The sequence below is a fragment of the Ictidomys tridecemlineatus genome, chromosome 3, assembly GCF_052094955.1.
Source record: "Ictidomys tridecemlineatus isolate mIctTri1 chromosome 3, mIctTri1.hap1, whole genome shotgun sequence".
Taxonomy (NCBI): domain Eukaryota; kingdom Metazoa; phylum Chordata; class Mammalia; order Rodentia; family Sciuridae; genus Ictidomys; species Ictidomys tridecemlineatus.
In genome coordinates, this window is record NC_135479.1 from 168,577,620 (window position 1) to 168,597,710 (window position 20,091).

A 20,091-nucleotide genomic window follows, 5' to 3' on the forward strand; every position below is an offset into this window, starting at 1 on the left:
ACCAAATATACAAAAATAGAAGGAAGTTAGAACAAAGTAAGTTAAAACAAATCTTTTACCTGGTGATATCTCAGAGGAAAAGCTCAAAGAACTGGCTTTCTCACTCTGAATGTCAGGAATACATGTTGAGATGGAGATAGAGATGTGGGCTTTGTCCTACATAACCTACCATGTTAGTCAGAAATCAAATCAAGTTGGGCAGAAGGATAAGGCAAGAAGAGAAAGAAACAAGAAGCTATGACATGAAGGGAAAGCCATTCCTTCCTATTGTGGTAAAAGGACTTATCCAGTAACAACAATGAGCCAGAAGATCAATGTTTTTGATCCTCTGAGAGGTTTCTGGAGTTGCCTCTACTATTCCAGATTCCATACCTAGAACCTGTGGAGGCAAAGTTTCTCAAATTAAAAAAAAAAAAATCAATAAATTAGAAAAGATTTTTAAAATACTTGATCCTTCCCAGTTTCCTTATGTAAGGTATTCACTTATACCAGTGAAGGACCATTCTAGGTCTATCTCCATTTTAGGTACCCTGATGGCATTCTATAAAAGCAATCAAGAGATAAGGATTTTGATTTCTGGACAAAGTTCAATATATTCGTGTATGCCTCCGTTCTAAAATGTTTCTTTCTAATAGCTGATTTCTACACTGTTCACCCAGAATAAATCACCACCATTCTCAAACAAAAATATATTTCCAAGTTTTGGCCAGATGTTTTATTCCAAGAACTATTTTTCCTGAGTTATGGTTAAAGTTAGGGTTAGAGTAAAGATACCATTCCACTGATATGGGACACAGGTACAGGCTGCTGGGAACTCAGCCTTGGAAGGAACAAAGGGATACCCATTCCTCTGAAATAGGCAGAAGGGGACAGGGCTTAACAACATGCCTTCCCCCACTTAAATAAAAGTAATGTGAATGCATCAAGAGGCTAAGGCTACAAGATTTTTAATGGTAAAATGAGAACTAAATATCCGAAAGTTTCTCCAGGTAGATTCAAAACATGATTAATATAAAAGAAAAATATTCCAGTAGATGAACAGATTCAAGTATTAGATAACAATGTTATCAAAACAGCAAAAGCTATGCAGCATGTAAGTGGTATTTTAAAAATCATAGTGTCCAAAGATAATTATAAAATTATCTTGTATTATATTATGAAACTGCAATTAATTTTTGTAGCTCAAACTTGTCCCCTAGCCAACAACTTCTGACATCTTGAGTCAGCATCTTAAAGGCCAAACACTCATAACAAGATATATATAAGAGTATATTCATCATATATAAATGTTATTCATGACTCAGACTTGAGAAGAAAAATGCACATTTTTTCCTTCTTATCACAGAAGGCATTATCCAATCCAGGCTAACAAGATGGAAGCACACAGTGAAAAAATGCCAAACTACAGTGGAGTGCTGTTTCAGGAACTATTCATTAGAAAGAAAACAAAAGGCATGTTTTATGCCACTTGCTAAATGAAAAATCTTCAACTGAAAATGTTCCAAATGGCAAGAGACTAAATGTTATCGCAAACTGTTTTTAACCTGTTTTGCTCCCCCTAAGGCCTGAGGCTGAGTGCTGGCGTCTGTGTGGTTAGGTTGAAGAAATTTTACCGGTAGTTTTCAGAAGGATGAGAAAAACAAAAGGTTACACGGGCCAAAATGCTATCCCAGAGAATGCCATGTACTCTTTTTATTATGAGCTAATCCAGGTTCCCATGTACAAGTAACCTTGAAGGCTTCAAGTCATCAGTAAAACAGCCTTATGACTGTGAGTGGTATTTACTTAGGGACCTAGATCCCAGAATGAAATGATCCTGGACACTCAAACTAAAATATTAAGAGCGTATCAAAAAGATTGTATGGACTAAGATATTAACAAAAATAGGAAAAGGCTGTTAGCATAGACGTCCAGCCATTATTTTTGCCACCATAAATATTTACTAAATCCACAAAGCTGGAACTTCCTGGAGCAAATCTCTGAAGGTGGAAAACAGAACTACTGGGAATAAAAGAGTTTTAAGACTGAAGACTTTTTTTTTTTTTTTTTAAGGAAAATTGTAGCTGAAAGAACAGAACCATAGAAAGAGCCTGAGTAGGGAAACAAGAAAAGACCAAGAGAAGAGGAGGAAGCAAAGAAAGCAGGAAGGTTTGGTGTGGGTCAAGAATTCAGAGGCCATGAGGAATTAAGATGAACAGGCAGGAGTTGGTATCCAAAGAAAATTCCAAGTTTGAGATCTTAGAAGCACAGCCCTTCTGTGAAACAACATGGGTGAACTTTCATATTTGAGTACTAGAAGTGAAAATCTTGCGTAGGGCAACTTAATGGCATATAACAACTATAAAGCTTGTCCAAAGGTAAAGTGACAGAATGCCTAACTGCTGGCTGCAGAAGAGAAGTAGGGGAAAGATATTATAGAACCCAAGAACAGGATTTAGTAGCCAAACTCACAAAGAAGTGAAGAAATGGAAGCAGGGTGATCCAGGATTTTTTTTCTCTTTCAATAAATATTTAATTTTCCACTGGCATGAAGAAGGCAGGAGGAATAAAGAATGCAAACTTGATCCTTGCCATATTCAGTGTACTTGGATTTTATATAGGTTTCAAAAATGTTAAAAAGTATCCATATTAGTACTTAAAAAATTCACGTGACTGTTTAACCAAGCTAATTTGCCCTGAAATCCTTAGAAAGTGCAAATTGTCCCTCTGACTGATTGTTACAAATCATGTAAAAAGAAAGCAACTGGGACCAAAAGGCAAGATTGTAGAACAGCATATCTGGCCAAAGAACACAAACATCCGGTTCCTAGAAAATCACTTATGAAAAGAAAGACTGAAACATTTATTAATTTTCAACCACTTATCAATAACTGGGTAGCTAGGTATAAGGCTTATATGTTTTTTGAGCTTGTCTTATATAAGCAAAGAAGACCAATTCATATATAAGCCTACCAAACTCATGCATCACAGAGCGATGGCATGTGGGAACATGTAATTAATTTCTACTTCCCCCAAACTGATTAATAGTTGTCTACAGCATTTCATAAATGCAACCTACATATAAGAACTTTCTAGGGAAAACAGACCGTGGAGATCATGTAATATGATATACAGATTAGAAGAGTAAGGCACAAAAAAAATAAGTTTCTCTGCTGAAGGCCATGCAGCTGATTAGTGGCAAAACTGAGACCATCACTCTCTAAACTGCCTTCTCAGGGTTCTTCTTTCTGTCCCAAAGCTGCCCCATCTCATGATGCTAATGTTCAACAGAGCTGGACTGAATTTCCACATAAAGTAATAATATGAGTCTCTTTTTGAAAAGTACAATAAGATACAGAATCTAAAAGGAAAAATGTGCAGTAATTTAAAATATGCGCTTGGTATTAACATTAACAATATATCATTGTGATTAAATTGATAACATTAATTTAAAACTATACCTTTACTGCATCTGATGAAAGTACATTTTCCTTTTTCTGACTTGTGCTCATGGGCTCATTTTCAGCACTGAAAAATAAAAACCACAGTTTCTTTTGAAATCAAAAGAGAATAATTCGACTCATACATTTTCTATATTTAAGCCAAAAATTGAATGTTACTTTATCTGCAGTGCTCAAAGTATTCATACACAAAATATATGAGGAATATGCTTATTTGAGGCCAGGTGCAGTGGTGCACACCTATAACCCCAACGGCTCAGGAAGCTGATAGAGGAGGATCTCGAATTGAAAGCCAGCCTCAGCAACTGCAAGGTGCTAAACAACTCTGTGAGACCCTGTCTATAAATCTCTAAATAAAATACAAAAGAGGGCTGGAGATGTGGCTCAGTGGTTGAGTGCCCCTGAATTCAATCCCAATACAAAATATATATATATGCTTATTTGAATATCAACACTTGAAAAAACATACAAATATGTCCATCCAGGTTTCAGTAACTTTTGTGAATCCAGTATGCTTCATATCTTCTGATTTTGGTAATCAAGATCACAGTAATGATGTACCGGTACAACATAGGTCTATTATAACAAGGGAAAGTGCTAGCACGTGAAGATTTATTTATCTTCAGGTTCTCCACAGTTAGATCCCTTTTTAATGTCTGTGCCGAGAGATATTTCTATTCAGCAAATCATTATACACATAGAGGTTCAGCTAGCAAACTCTGGGAATACTCAAAACTGGATGCAGGTTGATCTTGCCCCAAATGTATCCCAGATGGCAACTCTGGAATCCAATTTTCTGGATAGTCACTTCTAATTATTATTTGTCTTCACAGATGCCAAAAGGAATGACATAAGAAACTACTCTGCCTATCAGGCACCTATATATTTGAGACCTAAATATTCTTATCTCTGTGTTTATACATTATCTTGTTTTCATTCTTTCCTAATCCTAGACAAAACCAGTAGCTCCACTCTATTATCATGACTATCTACCATAAGTCAAAGTCTACACTTGGTTTTTAGCACATAAAAACATGTAGGTTTGGCACTTTGTAAAACTCAAGTGTAGTTGGGGACACTGATGTAGAAATTTCAATAGTACAATTTATAAAAATTAAAACTGCTGAAATCACAAAGTGCTGTGAAGCACAGAGGAAACAATCCATTCTGCCTGCCCCAAAAGTGCCCCAGAGGAAGTACAAAGACAGAGGATCTAGAGAATATGGCATTTTCAGGAACCCATGTTTGTTTTTAATATAAGACAAAAACATAGAACGTGTGTCAGGCAGAGGTCCTATAAGAGATAAGAAGGAGACCAGGGCTGGGGATGTGGCTCAAGCGGTAGCGCGCTTGCCTGGCATGCGTGCGGCCCGGGTTTGATCCTCAGCACCATATACAAACAAAGATGTTGTGTCTGCCAAAAACTAAAAAAATAAATAAATATTAAAACTCAAAAAAAAAAAAGAAGGAGACCAAAGGTTAATGGATGCTTTACTATGAAAAACTGGCTCAACCCGTTGCAGAACATGATCTTTGTCCTACAGGCATGCAGTGGGGAAACTTCAGGGCTCTGAGGCAGGTACAAGAATAAGCAGGAAGGTGCCTGCCTGCCGACAAATCTTGGGGTCATGGTCACTGGCAACAGAGCAACAGCTCAGACCACATAAAGGTCAGTCCCAAAGCAAATGGAGTAGAAAGAGAAGATGCAATGTCTGATGCTTAGATTTTCTAGCCTACAATCCAGTGATTGTGTACAGTATCCAAGGAACAAATGGTGGCAGTCAAAAGACAGAAATGTAAGAAAGGTCACAAATACCTGGAAAATATACTAGATTAAAATTTCATTAAGTCTCAGATTCTTTGCAGGAATACATAGACCTAGCTCTAATATCTTTTAAATGTAAGTAGGAAACACAAGCCTGTGCAAAAGACAAATATGTAAGTTGTATGTTAAATACACAGAAGATTCTATAGAGAAAATCAGGGCACAGATGTACAAATTAATAATGAACAATATAGAAATTTAATATACATATACATATGTATTAAAATATGTATATGTATAATTTACATATTTTATAATTTAATATACATATACATATGTATTAAAATATGTATATGTATAATACATATATTATACATATTTTTCAGTGGTTGCTATTTTAAAAATTAACATCTATTTTCTGTTGCCAAAAGGTTAATTACAATTCAGTTGTTATTTTGTTGTTGTTTTAATTTATTTATTCATTAAATTTTGTTATACATAATAGCAGAATGCATTTCAATTCATAGTACACATACAGAGCACAAATTTTCATGTCTCTGGTTGTACACAAAGTGGAGTCACACCATTTGTGTCTTCATACAGGTACTTCGGGTGATGATATTCATCTCATTCCACCATCTTTCCTACCCTCCGGCTCCCTCCCTTCCCTTTGCCCTATCTAAAGTTCCTCCATTCCTCCCATGTCCCCGCCCCAAACCCCATTATGGATCAGCTTCCATATATCAGAGAAAATATTTGGCCTTTGGTTTTTTGGGTTTGGCTTAGTTCGCTTAGCATGATATTCTCCAATTCTATCCATTTACCTGCAAATGCCATGATTTCATTCTCTTTTATTCCTGAGTAACATTCCATTGTGTATATATACCACAGTTTCTTTATCCATTCATCTACTGAAGGGTATCTAGGTTGGTTCCACAATTTAGCTATTGTGAATTGTGCTTCTATAAACATTGATGTGGCTGAGTCACTTATTATGCTATTTTTAAATCCTTTGAGTATAGACCAAGGAGTACAATAGCTGGGTCAAATGGTGACTCTATTTCTAGTTTTCCAAGGAATCTCCATACTGCTTTCCATAATGGCTGCACCAATTTGCAGTTCTATCAACAATGTATGAGTGTTCCTTTTTCCCCACATCCCTGCCAACACTTATTGCTGTTTGTCTTCATAATAGCTGCCATTCTAACTGAAATGAGATGAAATCTTAGAGTAGTTTTAATTTGCATTTATCTAATTGCTAGAGATGTTGAACATTTTTTCATATATTTGTTGTTGATTGTATATCATCCTCTAAGAAGCCTCTGTTCAGTTCCTTGGCTCATTTATTGATTGAGATATTTGGGTGTTTTCTTTGGGGGGGTGGGTGGGTGTTGTTTTTTGAGTTCTTTGTATATTCTAGAGATTAGTGCTCTGATATGTGTGTGGTAAAAATTCGCTCCCATTCTGTAGGCCCTCTATTCACCTCACTGATTGTTTCTTTTGCTGAGAATAAGCTTTTCAGTTTGAATCCATCCCACTCATTGATTCTTGATTTTTATTTCTTGTGCTATAGGAGTCTTGTTAAGGAAATCGGGGCCTAATCCCACATGATGAAGATTTGGGCCTTCTTTTTCTTCTATTACGTGCAGGGTCTCTGGTCTAATTCCTAGGTCCTTGCTCCACTTTGAGTTTTGTACATGGTGAGAGACAGGGGCTTAATTACATTTTGCTGCATATGGATTTCCAGTTCTCCCAGCACCATTTGTTGAAGAGGTTATGTTTTCTTCAATATATTTTTGGCACCTTTGTCTAGTATGAGACAAAAAGAGGAATCTAACTGTATCTAGGTGGGTTTGTCTCTGTGTCTTCTATTCTGTACAATTGGTCTACACATCTAATCTGTTGGTGATACTTTCTATTGAGTTTTTAATTTGATTTATTGTTTCCTTCATTTCAAGGATATCTTTTTTTTTCAGAACTCTATCTTCTTATTGAAGTAATTTTCACTTCTTGTATTTGCTTATGTAGCTCTTTATCAAAATGATCTTTTGCTATCTGTATTTGCTCTATTATATTGTTCTTTAATTCACAGAACATTTTAATTATGTATATCCTGAACTCCTTATTCATCATTTCTTCTGTTGTGCTGGCCATGGATTCTAATAACGTAGTATCTTGCTTTGTTTGGGGCACTTTCTTCCTTTGTTTTTTCATGTTCATGTATCTTCCCTTCTAAACTGCGGAACTGAGGTGTTACAGTTTTTAGTGTTCCTGCAGGGTTCCAGTACCTCTCCTTTAAGGAGCAGAACAATATTAACAGATCCTGATACAAACAATATGCAGCCTTAAACCAAATAGTTGCTATTAAGATGTTTATGGTTTGTCATAATATACAGAAATGTTGAGTTCAGTTATTATCTAGAATATAAACTGTAGATAATAAAAACATAGGTTTGCAAAAGGGTCTAGAGTTTCTGTTGGTAGACAAAGAGAGAACCAGGGGTGAGGTGTAGGAAGAGGTGTTAAGGAGGTAAGGGGTGAGGATATAGAGTTATTAGATTTTAGGACACTTGAGAGTGGAATCTAAAAAAGTTGGCTAGTAACAGAAGATAAGAGAGAAAGTGATTTTGGGGAGACAAGTAAGTGGGAAGACAATAGAGAGAGTATAAAAAACAAACATAAAAATTAAGAAAAATAAAAATGTAAAAATTGGAGATACAAGAATATATAACACAACCTACTATTCAGACATTGCAGTCTTCAGTAGCCTAATTCATGAAAAGTACTTGGTTTCACAAATGTTGGGGATGTGAGGGCAGGAAAAGAGAGAGAGGAAAAAAAGAGGAAAAAAAAAAAAACAAAAAAAATCTCCAAGGAAAATATAAGGATTGGTTTTGTTGCAGTTCAATATCTTTCCTAATTCCCTTTTCATCCAATAGGTGGGGTTGTCTGTTGTTAGCTCGGGATGGTGGAGGTTATTAGAGTGGGAGGATTGGTCTTGGGGTGGAGCTCCTGGAGGTGGGGTATAGCACTTGCTGGTCCCCAATGGGAGACTACACCTCAAGGATCTCCTTTGAGGCCCGCTTGTGTGATGTGGGCAGCTAGTCTTGTCTCCTTATATCCCCTGTAGACCTCACAATTCTTGGCCTCTAATTTAGTCTCTAAACTGTATCTCACTCACTCCCTCCCTTTCTACTTCCCAATCAGGAACCTCTCTCCCCAGAAGTCATGTGGGCTGCATTCTGGGGGCTGAGCAACTGCCAAGGAGCTGTTCTGTACTGAGCAGTTCAGGGGCAGGTTTTGTGAGCTATGGGCTGTGCCGGGTTAGTGGCTGTGGGGGAGAGGGGAGAGTAGGGGACTATAGGCACTGAAAGGAAAGCAAGGAACTGGGAGATGGGTGAATGAGAAATGAGAAACAGAGACCAGGCAGAGATACATACAAGAGTTTGTCAGAGCTGACAAATAAAGGTACATCTCTCCATAGACGGAGAGAGGCAAAACAGGCTTGGGGTTCGGGACTTTCACGGGGCAGACTCAGGGATTAGAGCCAGGCAGGTTCTCATGCAGCAGTTAAGGGTGGGGTTGGTATGAGGGAGTTTCGAGTCTTTCTCAGAAATAACCTGGGGCAGGAAAGTAAAATTTTTTCTTAAAATGGTGACTGTCACTTAAGATGGCTGTCCAGATGCTAAGCAAGGACCTTACAGGAACCTTGATATTGCTTCTAGGCCACAGCAGATGTCCCAAGCTGAGAGTTGCCCCAACTAAAGATGGTGACCAAGGTGTCCCAAGATGGAAGTGGCTGCTTTCAGAGATGGGGTGTTCGGCCAGGTTGGGCCATGTGGTAGTGTTGAGCAGCATGTCAGAGACACAGGTCTGTGGCATACAGTGTTGTGGCTGGTGGCTGCCTCCAGTCCCTGCCCTGTGTCCCCAGGTGCAGGTTACCATGTGTAGGGGACTATGACAGTGGTCGCAGTGTCTCAAGATGGAGGGGACCAGCGGAGCCCCATGTTAGTAGATGGGAGTCCACACAGGAACAGTGTGGTCCTGCTTGTGGGTGGCCAGGTGTCCCACTCAGATGCTGATGCTGGTGGTCCTGCTTGGGAGCAGCTGTTGAGGTCCTCTAATAACTCGCAGAGAAACAACATTCCCACTACTAGAATCCCAGGTCGTGGAGCAACACAGAATGCAGCCTCCCTGAAGCCTGCCATCTTGGATCCCTGTTGTCATTTTTTAATAACACATAAGTTGATACTAGTCTAAGTTCAAATCAAAGACAACTACCAACTGTCAAAATAAATGTAATAAGAGAATGTTACAAAGATTTGGCATATAATTTAGAATAACACTGACCTTAGCATTTTTTTAATATCTTTTTAAAATTTTTTAGTTATAGATGGACACAATATCTTCATTTTGTTCATTTATTTTTATGTGGTACTGAGGATCAAACACAGTGTTTCATGTGTGCGAGGCAAGTGCTCTGCCACTGAGCTACAACCCCAGCCCTGACCTGAGCATTTTTATAAGTGAATTCTGTAACATTTCAAATGACTTACCTAAAAACTATCTAAACATATAAGCACTTAATTTTAATCTCCTGGTTCTTGCTTCATGATTCCTGGAATTCTACTTATTTAGAGTGTTTACAGAACTTTCAGTAAACATACTGCCTTAATGAGACTAAATCAAACTGGTAAATTTCTCTTCCAAAACAAAAGCTCTGCAGAAAATGCAGCTGAGTTCATGGGATTAAGGCAAAACGTTTTTTCAAGTAGCTACAATTAGTTCTATGTACACACTATGAATACACCCCAAAATGCCAGAAAAACCTAACAGTAAATTAGCACACAAGTATGGTGCAAACACGAAGTGATTTAATGTTCAAATCATGACAAAAAATATTTCTGGATACTATTTGTAAGTTTATGAAACGATTTGCTATATAATTCCCATGATTTTTATTGCTAAATGAAAATTTTAAAATCTATTGAGTTTTAAAGCAAACAACACATTTAAAATTTTTGATTTAGTGACAAAAATCATTTAATTAAATGTTTCCCACTTCTTTTCCAGATTAAAAGGTCTCCTGTATCTTTTTTTATTTTTATTTTTTTAGTTGTCAATGGATTTTTTGTTTTATTTATTTATTTATATGTGGTGCTGAGGATCAAACCCAGGGCCTCACACATGCCAGGCAAGTGTGCTCTACCACTGAGCTACAACTTCAGCCTGGTCTTCTGTATCTTTAGAATTGCTCTGCTTTAATCCATTCTATCCAAATGATAGTCAAAGTGACTGTTAATATCTTATCATGACATCCTCCTGTTCAAAAAAATACTTTAATAAATTTCTATTGGCTGATCAGTAAAACAAGAGTCCTTGGCATAGACAGATAAAGTTATTCACAACCTGGCTCCAGATACAGTTGTCACACAAAACCACTTCACATACTAGAATAGGCCAAGTTCACAGGCCAGCAAACCACTTTCTTCTCCTGCCAGCAATATCCTTCCCCACCCAAAACAATCCTAATCCTTTATAGTTTAATTCTAGTTTTGACTGTACTTTTTGTGTTCCCACTGTCCCACGGTATCCTACAATACTCTCACACATTTGCTGCTCTTTATTATCATACAGCTGGTTTTCCATTTGCCAGAATATGCATTTATTAAATTCAGTAAGTGTAGCATTCATGTGTGTATCCCAGAGTCTAGCATCATGATTGGAATTGTGAAGATAATAGAATATTATACATTATATGCATTTTATAAATCTGTTACAAGTTTGTACCTGCTGCTATGATTTGGATAAAGTGTTCCCCAAATGTCCTATGTGAGGGCAGGAAGAGTCAGAAGTGAAATGATCACATTATGACAGTTGTAACCTAATCAGTCTATGCTAGTTTGAGTGGAATAACTTAGTGGTAATTGTGGGTAAGTGGGCTAAGGCAGTAGATCACTAGAGGCATACCCTGGAAGGGGGTCCTCTTCCCTCCTCTTTCTCTCTTCCCTGGATTTGCTCCTCAACCACACTCTCCTGCCATTATGTTCTAACTCATCTGGGGCCCAGAGCAATGGGGTCATTGAACTGACCCTCCAATTTATTGTGAGCCAAAATAAACTTTCCCTCCTCTAAGTTGTTCAAAGAAACAGGTCAACTAACACACCTGCTTACTTTTATCAGAAAATCCCATTCTACTGAGAACAATAATAAATATTATTCTTAATGAGGTAGTATATAGATTTCTTGAAAGAACATACCAGCCCATTCTATATCATCTTTCTCTAAAGTCATAAAGAAGGAAGTGGGGCTGGTGGGGGAAAAAATGACTAAACAGGAACAAATTCATTTTCAGTTGTTTTTAAAACACACACACACACAAAAAAAAAAAAAACTGGACTATAGTAGCTAAAGATACTAGTAACAGTGAATAGTAAGATGTCTGCTCAGTGGAAAAAAAAAGAAAAAAAACACAGAAAGACTCAAAAGAATAGTACTTTCAGACACAGAACTAAAAGGAAAAGAAAAACATGTTCTAATCCAGACAATCTCAAACTATATGAAAGACAACAATCTGTTTCTATTGTTTGCTCACAATTTAACCCCCTTTGGGACCTGGGAGTATTTCAATAGAAATATTTTTAGAAAGCACACACTTTCCTCATGTCAGGGAGTAAGATACAAAAATCATAACCACACACAGGCAGAAATGAAACTACCTTGCAATTCTAAAAAGCCTCGCCTTATTTATTAATAGAAATTTGGGAATGAATCTGGCCAAACAGCCCAAGTTTGAAGGTCAGTGTAACACAGAAGCTGTTCATTTTTGAGCAATATTATTTATACCATAGCTGAAAAACAGGAATCCTTACTCTCTGTCAGACATTAAACAAAATTCTGGACCATGAAAGTAAAGTAGACACATCAACATTCTAAAGTTCAAATAATTTACAGACAGTCCCTGGATCTATCATTTAGCTCTCTTATGTTTTGTTAAACTCTAACAAGAGTCTCTAACCCCTAGCCAGTAAGAAGCATAAGATTGGACTCAATTACTCACACATTCAACAGGTATACAATACATACTTGTATGTGCCAGGCACTATTCTTGGGAACTGAGCAACAAATAGACCAAGTCCTTACCCTCTGCACTCCTCAGAGCCTCTATCCATCAACATCAGAATCGTCTGAAGAACTGGGTTTAAGAAATAGATTTGGGGCCTGATTGCCAAGGAAGCCACCTGGAGTGGGGATGAGGAACCACATGTTCTACAACTAACACCTCCTCTAGGTTTTTCAGCTATAGGTCACACTCTGACCAGATTCTTGATAAACAATGATCTGGGAGCCTCTCTGGATTCAGCAGGAACCAACATCTGATAGCTGCACAGGAGAGAGAAATCTAGTCAAGAAGATCTCCCCTCAATAATACTTAAGTATGTTAAGTGCTGATACAGAAAGACTAAGTAACAATTATTTAGCAAACTCACTCATGTGGAGCACTACTCATTTTCCAACACAACTGCTCAGCTGCAGCCAAAAGCTGTTACTCAAAGGTGTACTGGGAGCATTACAAGTGCTGAGTGGAACCAACAAGGACAGATCCTCTGTTTTCTCCATACCACGGACAGTTTTGTCATGGAATAAGAGTGCAGCTTCCTGGGTAGCTGGAAGACAGTGAGGTATGATCAGTGGAGAGGGGTGAAGGCAAGGGGAGGAAAAGAAGTTCTTTACTCTGCCCTGCTTATAACACACATGCAGGCACATCTTCCTACTCCTGTTCTTTTCTCTCATATATACTGACTGTGGCTGCATCAGAAAAATCTGGAAACATTAAAGACCTGAAAATACTTTCCTTAACTGTACTAGGGAGACTTGTCCACTTCTCTATAGATGCCAGAGTTGATAATGTCTTGCCATTTCCAGAGAGGAGGTGATCTTTGGTGTTGACATCAATGGCAATAATTCTGAGCATCTTTAAATACAAGATCACTAACATAACATAGTCCCCAACTTGGGAATGTCCTTACATCTAAACAGGACTACCAATCTGCTCTCCTTTGAGGATGGTTTACCATCCTCAGAGTCTTCTAAGGATTTGCTTTTTCTCCTCCTCCTCCATTCTACTCAGCCTGATACTGCCTGAAATTATGTCCCCATTCTAGATTCTCCACTGCACAAGATATAGTCTTCAACAGAGGGACTAGTAATATATATATATATTTTTTAAATTAGATTCTTTTTTTTAAATATTTATTTATTTATTAGTTATTGGCGGACACAACATCTTTGTTTGTATGTGGTGCTGAGGATCGAACCCGGGCCGCACGCATGCCAGGCGAGCGCGCTACCGCTTGAGCCACATCCCCAGCCCTAGTAATATTTTTGAGGACAGGAAAAAGGAATCAGGACAAATCTTTTGTTTTCTCTTCCCCTCAATAACATAAAACTGCTGATTCCAGCCATCTGGATGACTAAGCAGCATTTCTCCCACTGCAACTTTACTAGGTTTGTCCTTCCTGGCACGTTGTTCCTTACCTAGAGCCCACCTCATCTGATCCTGTGATGAAATGCTAGAAGAAGCCAGAAAGACCCACTCCTGTCATGTGATCAATCATACTTCAGTCTCCCAGATGACTTTCCATTGGACTAAATGCAAATATAATACAGAACACAAACAGGTCTTTTCTCTACTCAGTCTCTCTTCCACTGTCATTAGTAGTAAAATGCTTTGAAAAAACTCAAAATGGACATATCTCTGTTTCTGGGATAATACCTTAGGGACAAAAGGCACTTCAGTCAAAATGCACTTTTCTGGATCTGATGTGAACTGAAAAGACAGAGCAGCTGATGTGAGATCTCTGTCAGATATACAATCCTATGTTGCTTTGTTTCTATAATCACATGGTGAGTCAAAAAAAAAAAGAAAAAAATAAATAAAAAACAGAGAAAAAAATAGGTAGACTAATTCCAAGGTTTGTGTTGTAAAAAAAGGGAAAGATTATAACCAAGAAACCAATGGAGACTCAAAACACCAGGGCATTATAATAAAGAGGCAGAAATGTCTACTGTCCCTCTTTTCAGAATGACTGAGGCTACTTATCTCCAGGCTGGTCCTCTATTTCCTTAGACTCTCTAAGCTCTCATTTAAGCCACAACCTCCTGAAGCGTCTGCTTATGCCATAGGGGTCATCTACATGACCCAAGAGGTTTTGTTCACAGAAATACAGATTTACAGGACAAGCTCTATAGTTCTCTTTGTTCAATATTATACTGCAGATATATTATGAATTAAATTGACTTTCGAGCATTGGCCTAGAACACCATTCAGCAGGTCCAATACCACTTCTACAGGGAAAAAGATTTCCACATCAATGCTTTACAAACAACCATCTGGAAAACTGTCCATTCATAAATGGTGACTGTCAGCAGTAGAGTGGTACTTGTGTTTTTTAAATGACCATTAACAGGATATAAAACAGGTGGTTATGGCACTATTTCTGGGCTTCAAATTAAAAGGTAACTAGAAGCTGCAATTTTAAGGCAGTCAAACAGCGTGTATTTTAGCTCAAACATCTGGTGTTTGAATGATTCAAAATCTTTGGAGAAAAGTCAAGAGAAGGGAAGAAAGATAATAGATGTGATTATGAGGCGCTGCTGCTTTGCAATATCAGACTCTTCTGACACTGCTTTTCTCTATCATGTCAACTCACTCCTATAATTTATGTCTTTACCTTAAAGGGGCTTTATTTCCTGTCCCTCTTCCCATGTTCCCAAAACAAGACCATAATTACAGTTCAGTCAGACTGTAGAGTGAGAATCTTGGTGTGTCTGGCATGTACCTCAGCTATCTACCACAAACACGCAAGTGTCACTACTAAATCCTCCCCAAAGTCTTTCATTGATCTCATGCCCTTCAGATTCCACACGTCTGTGATCCACCTCACAAGAATCAACACCCTGAGGGCTGGGGTTGTGGCTCAGCGGCCACAACCCCAGCACGTGCGAGGCCTTGAGTTTGATTCTCAGCACCACATAAAAATAAACAAATAAAGGTATTGTGTCCAACTACAACTAAAAAATATAAATATTAAAAAAAGAATCAACATACTGAATCTTTTGCTATGACATGAACTCAGAATAGTATTCTAGCTCCTTTCTAACACAGAGCATTCAGGGCTGGGGATGTAGCTCAGCAGTAGAGCACTTGCCTGGCATATGCAAGGCTTTGGGTTCAATCTCTATCCCCATAAAAAGATAAATTAAAATTATAAAATAAAATGGGTCATTCATTATGTATAGTTCAAAAAAACTGTCCTGAGGGAGGAGGCACCGGAGAACTGAGGATGGGCAAAACTGTGCCTTCCCAGAGATGGATTATGGCTGACCTCAGCTCCCACAAAAATCCTTTCTCCTCTGTAGATTCTTCTAGACATATATGAGCAGACAATACATGTAACAATCAATAAACAGACACACACATATAAGCCTATGCCTAAATGATCATTTCAAAAAGTAAATCTCATCACTTTAACTCCTAGCTAGGGCCCATCAAGTCCTATCTCATCAGGCCACAGCCCCTGGGCCCCTCCTTATGTCACTGACACTCATTATTATACTTGCCCCCACAGGCATCTATATCACATGATCCAGGACCAGGTTCTAGTCTCTGTCTGAACTGGTCTTTTCTTGGATTTGTTCATTTCCACTCTCACTTATCATCCAGGTCTTTGCTCAACTCTTATCAACAGAGCACATTCTGTGAACACACTGCCCACCCTTTACCCTAGACTCACCACCTCCATCCTCCCCTATTTTCTCACACTCCTTCAAAACACACGCATATTAATTTAATGAGGGCTGGGGACATAGCTCAGTTGGTAGAGTGCTTGCTGTGCATGCACAAGGCCTTGGGTTCAATCCTCAGCACCACCAAAAAAAAAAAAAAAAAATTTACATGATTTGTTTTCTGCCCTCCCCCACTAGAAATTCAAACCCTATGTAAGCAGAGGCACAATTAAATACTTAAAGCAGATTATAATAAATAATGATACAACTAAGATTTTCATAGGGATTAAAATTTTTAGTTTTGTAACTTGTATAAATATTTGCACTATTATAGAAAATGTTAAAGCACTACTGTTAAGTGAATATATTCATGTTTCAATCCTGAAGAGAACTTTTACTTTTTGTAAAAATACTTAGACATCTAGACACACACACTGGAAATGAGTTAGAAGAATGGTACTTATCTCTAACTGGGTAAAGTAATGAATGTGGTTTTTTAAAATTTTCTTATAATTTCATTATTTGTCTTGCAAAAGTTTACATTACTATTAAAAAGATAAGAAAACTACAAAATACCATAGTTGATTTTTATAAATAGCAAAAAAGTGAAAATAAATTAAGAATAGACAAATAACAAAATACTAATCCTACAAATATTACACAATAGTAATTTCTTTTGTTATATAGTATACATAACATTGTCAAATAAGATCCTTATCTGTCTTAAAACAATGAAACAATCTATCAAAATTATTACTATTCACATCTTCCGTTTTAAGATATAGCACAATGCTACCCTTCCAGGCAGGGTATGCTCCTGCTGCTTTACGAGCAAGACAAAAAACATACTTAACATCTTACCTAATCAGTTGGCACTTATTAAAATCTAAAATTCAAAATATTTTACTTCTTGTCATAAGAAACATGGTAGTTACAAGAAAATCACTACCAGCTATTGAGGTAGTATCCACTTTTTGTATAAATATTAATGCAGATAATCAAGAAGAAATTTATAACATATCTTTTAGAAATCACATAAAACTAGTATTTGTAAGAGCAATGAAAAAACATTTTCACATCATTTCTGAAACTTCTATTTATACCATTGTCATAAAAAATATAAAAGATAAGTTCCTTAAAAGTTTGCCATACTTGTATCAAAATTGTATTTTGTAAATACCTTTAAATTTTGCTAGACAATGGGTTATATTCTTGGTCCAACACCTTATTTGAAATTAGCACTGAAAGTCTAGTATATGATTTTGTAAGTATGTTGGAAACCTTTGATTTGTCACCCTTTAGCAATTATTTCCCATTACACACGTAACTTAAAGTTCAGTTTATACTCAAGCAATAAAAAAAAATGGCAACAATGATATCTGCAAAGATTTTCTAGCTATTCTCAGCAAATCAGGAGAGCTGAGTTCATGTTTAACTCTATTCCACAGAAAAGCTCTGCTAAATGACAGTGAAGAAATAAAAGGAAATAAGCTATTAGGTAACAAAAGAAAAAAGTAACCACATTTAGGAGATAACAGATTTCTGAGGGAGAAAAGCAGGCAGAATTATTTAGAGTAGATACAAATGCAATATAAATTGATACAGAAGAAAAAACTATAGTTTCAACTTATCCTGACACAACTCCAGAAAATCTCAGCTGCAGGCCCAAGACAGAACATGAGGCACATGGCTGAAAGTGTTAACCCTGCCCCAACTCACACCCCTCAATTTACAGACATTTGGTAGGAGACTGAAAGCGAAGGAAAAAAAAAAAAAAACTTTTTAAAAGAGAAGTCTCCAAGCAATGGAGCACCAAGAATAGTAGAAGTATACAAAGTGCTGACCACAAACAAGGGAGCCTGAGCAAACCTCTTTATTTTGAATGGTAAGGCATAAATCTCTCAAGAGAAAGACCCTGCCAACTACCCAGGACTATGTAAGATTTATTATATGCATGTGTAGAGACCAGATTAAAACAAAAATTACAAAATTCTCAAAATTGCAAAGAGAAAAATGAATCACACCGACAGATGTGAAAGCTGGGCTCAGTGGTACACACCTATAATCCAGTGACTGAGGGGCTGCGGCGGGAGCATCACAAGTTCAAGATCATCCTCTACAACTTAGCAAGACCTATCTCAATTAAAAAAAAAAAAAAAGACTGGGAATATAGCTCAGTGGTGAAGTGAAGTGCCTCTATGTTCAATTCCCAGTACTGTAAATAAATTAAAAAAAAAAAAAGGTCTGGAAACCAGATTGGCATCTGATTTCATGCTATTAACAATTCTGACATGACTTCAGAATTCTGAATAATTTCTATTTTATCAATTTATACCCAGAAAAACTATCATTTAAACAAATACAAAAATATATACTATGAAATTGAAAGACAAAAAATTAATCTCACATGCAGTTTTTCTTGGAAACACTCCACAAAACTGGGAAGTTAACCAGGAGAAAGAAATACTTGAGATCCAAAAATAGGGGGCTCTATTATAGGGCTGAATAGAAAAGATCAATGTAGCAAATCCAGAAGCTACTAGATTATACAAATTAGAAGAAGACTCAGTGGCCAAGAGAAAGGTCTTGGAGGACAAAGGGGTGAGAGGTGTTTATCTATCAGTGTGGAAAAGAAAGCAGTGAAAGTTTTACAAATGTGTTTGAGTACCCTACAAGTAGCAGTAAGAAAATGAAAAAATAAAGTAACTTACTCTAGGAAAAATAAAGACCATATAAAAGAACATAATCATAGTATAGAACCTGGTTGAGCAGTAAATAATATTTATACAGTCATAAAAATGTGAATATTGAAACTGGAGTTGTAGCTCAGTGGTAGAGCACTTGCTTAGCACACGCGAGACACTGGGTTTGATCCTCGGCACCTCATAAAAATAAAATAAATAAAGGTATTGTGTCTATCTACTGGAAAAAATATTTTTAAAAATGTGAATATTGTCTTTTTATTTAATTCCCAAATTATAACGATTATTTTGGCAGGGACAAAGAAGGATGTAACAATGAAGTCCTCACCTACCATACCACAGGTCAATATAATTTCCTAAAGTTTATAAATTAAGAAAGAACAATAAAGCATTATTTACACATATGGCTAGAAATATAAGAAACAGCTTAAGTGTGATTAAAAGAGTTTCCTCTAAGAAATTCCCGAAAATGGGTTCACACATGTTATGTTGAGAGCCACAGTCAAAGGGGCCAGAGCAAACTTCCAGCTGCCAGCAAACTTCCAGCTGCCGGCTGATGATTGGCTCACAGCAGCCCCAGCAACATCTAGCTGATTGGTTCCTCTGCGGTGATGCTCATTGGGCTGTTTCCCTGCCCTTTCAGACCAGGGAGCTGCTCATTGGGGGGCTTTTTTGGCTCCGCCCACACCACCCAGCCAATGGGCCTCAAGAGCAGGAGGAGTGGGGGAGGTGGAGAGGCTTGTGGTGGTGAGAGAGGCTTGTGGGAAGCCGGTGGTGGCAGTTGGGCTCTGAAGGTTTTCCTGAGGAGCTGTTTTGTTTGGTGAGTATGGTTCTAAAAATAAAGTTTGTTTCTTTTGACAAGTGGCTCCTGAATTGTGCCCAGCCAGACTGTGGCAATGTTAAATGCTCCTACAGGCCCTATCAGTTTGTTCCTTATTTTGAGAGAGAGAGACTTGTTCAATGTCTGCCGTCTCCAAAAGACTGCATGAGTGCTATAGGTAAAGATGTCATTGTAACACCTTCACTGCTGGATTCCAGTGTATAGCAAACTGCCAGGCACAAGTGACACTAAATTCTTGCTAAATAGGTGAAGTTTTCACATCAATTGACCACAATGTTACCATTACTTGGAGAAGTTAGCAAATGCATTTTCAATGTGACTTTTCTTTTTTTTTTTTTTTTTTTTTTTTAAAGAGAGAGTGAGAGAGAGGGGGACAGAGAGAGAGAGAGAGAATTTTAACATTTATTTATTTTTTCTTAGTTCTCGGCGGACACAACATCTTTGTTGGTATGTGGTACTGCTGAGGATCGAACCCGGGCCGCATGCATGCTAGGCGAGCGCGCTACCGCTTGAGCCACCTCCCCAGCCCCCTCAATGTGACTTTTCTAATAAAAC

The 20,091-nt window shown here is 37.5% G+C and overlaps 1 protein-coding gene across 1 annotated transcript in view; it reads right to left on the reverse strand.

Annotated features, from left to right (window-relative positions):
* Crybg3 (crystallin beta-gamma domain containing 3) overlaps positions 1-20,091 on the reverse strand; it is a 111,964-nt gene that overhangs the window by 82,716 nt on the left and 9,157 nt on the right. The window contains exon 2 of the mRNA XM_005336767.5: positions 3,441-3,507. Within this exon, the coding sequence (XP_005336824.2) occupies positions 3,441-3,507 (67 nt within the window). The remainder of the gene's footprint in view (positions 1-3,440; positions 3,508-20,091) is intronic.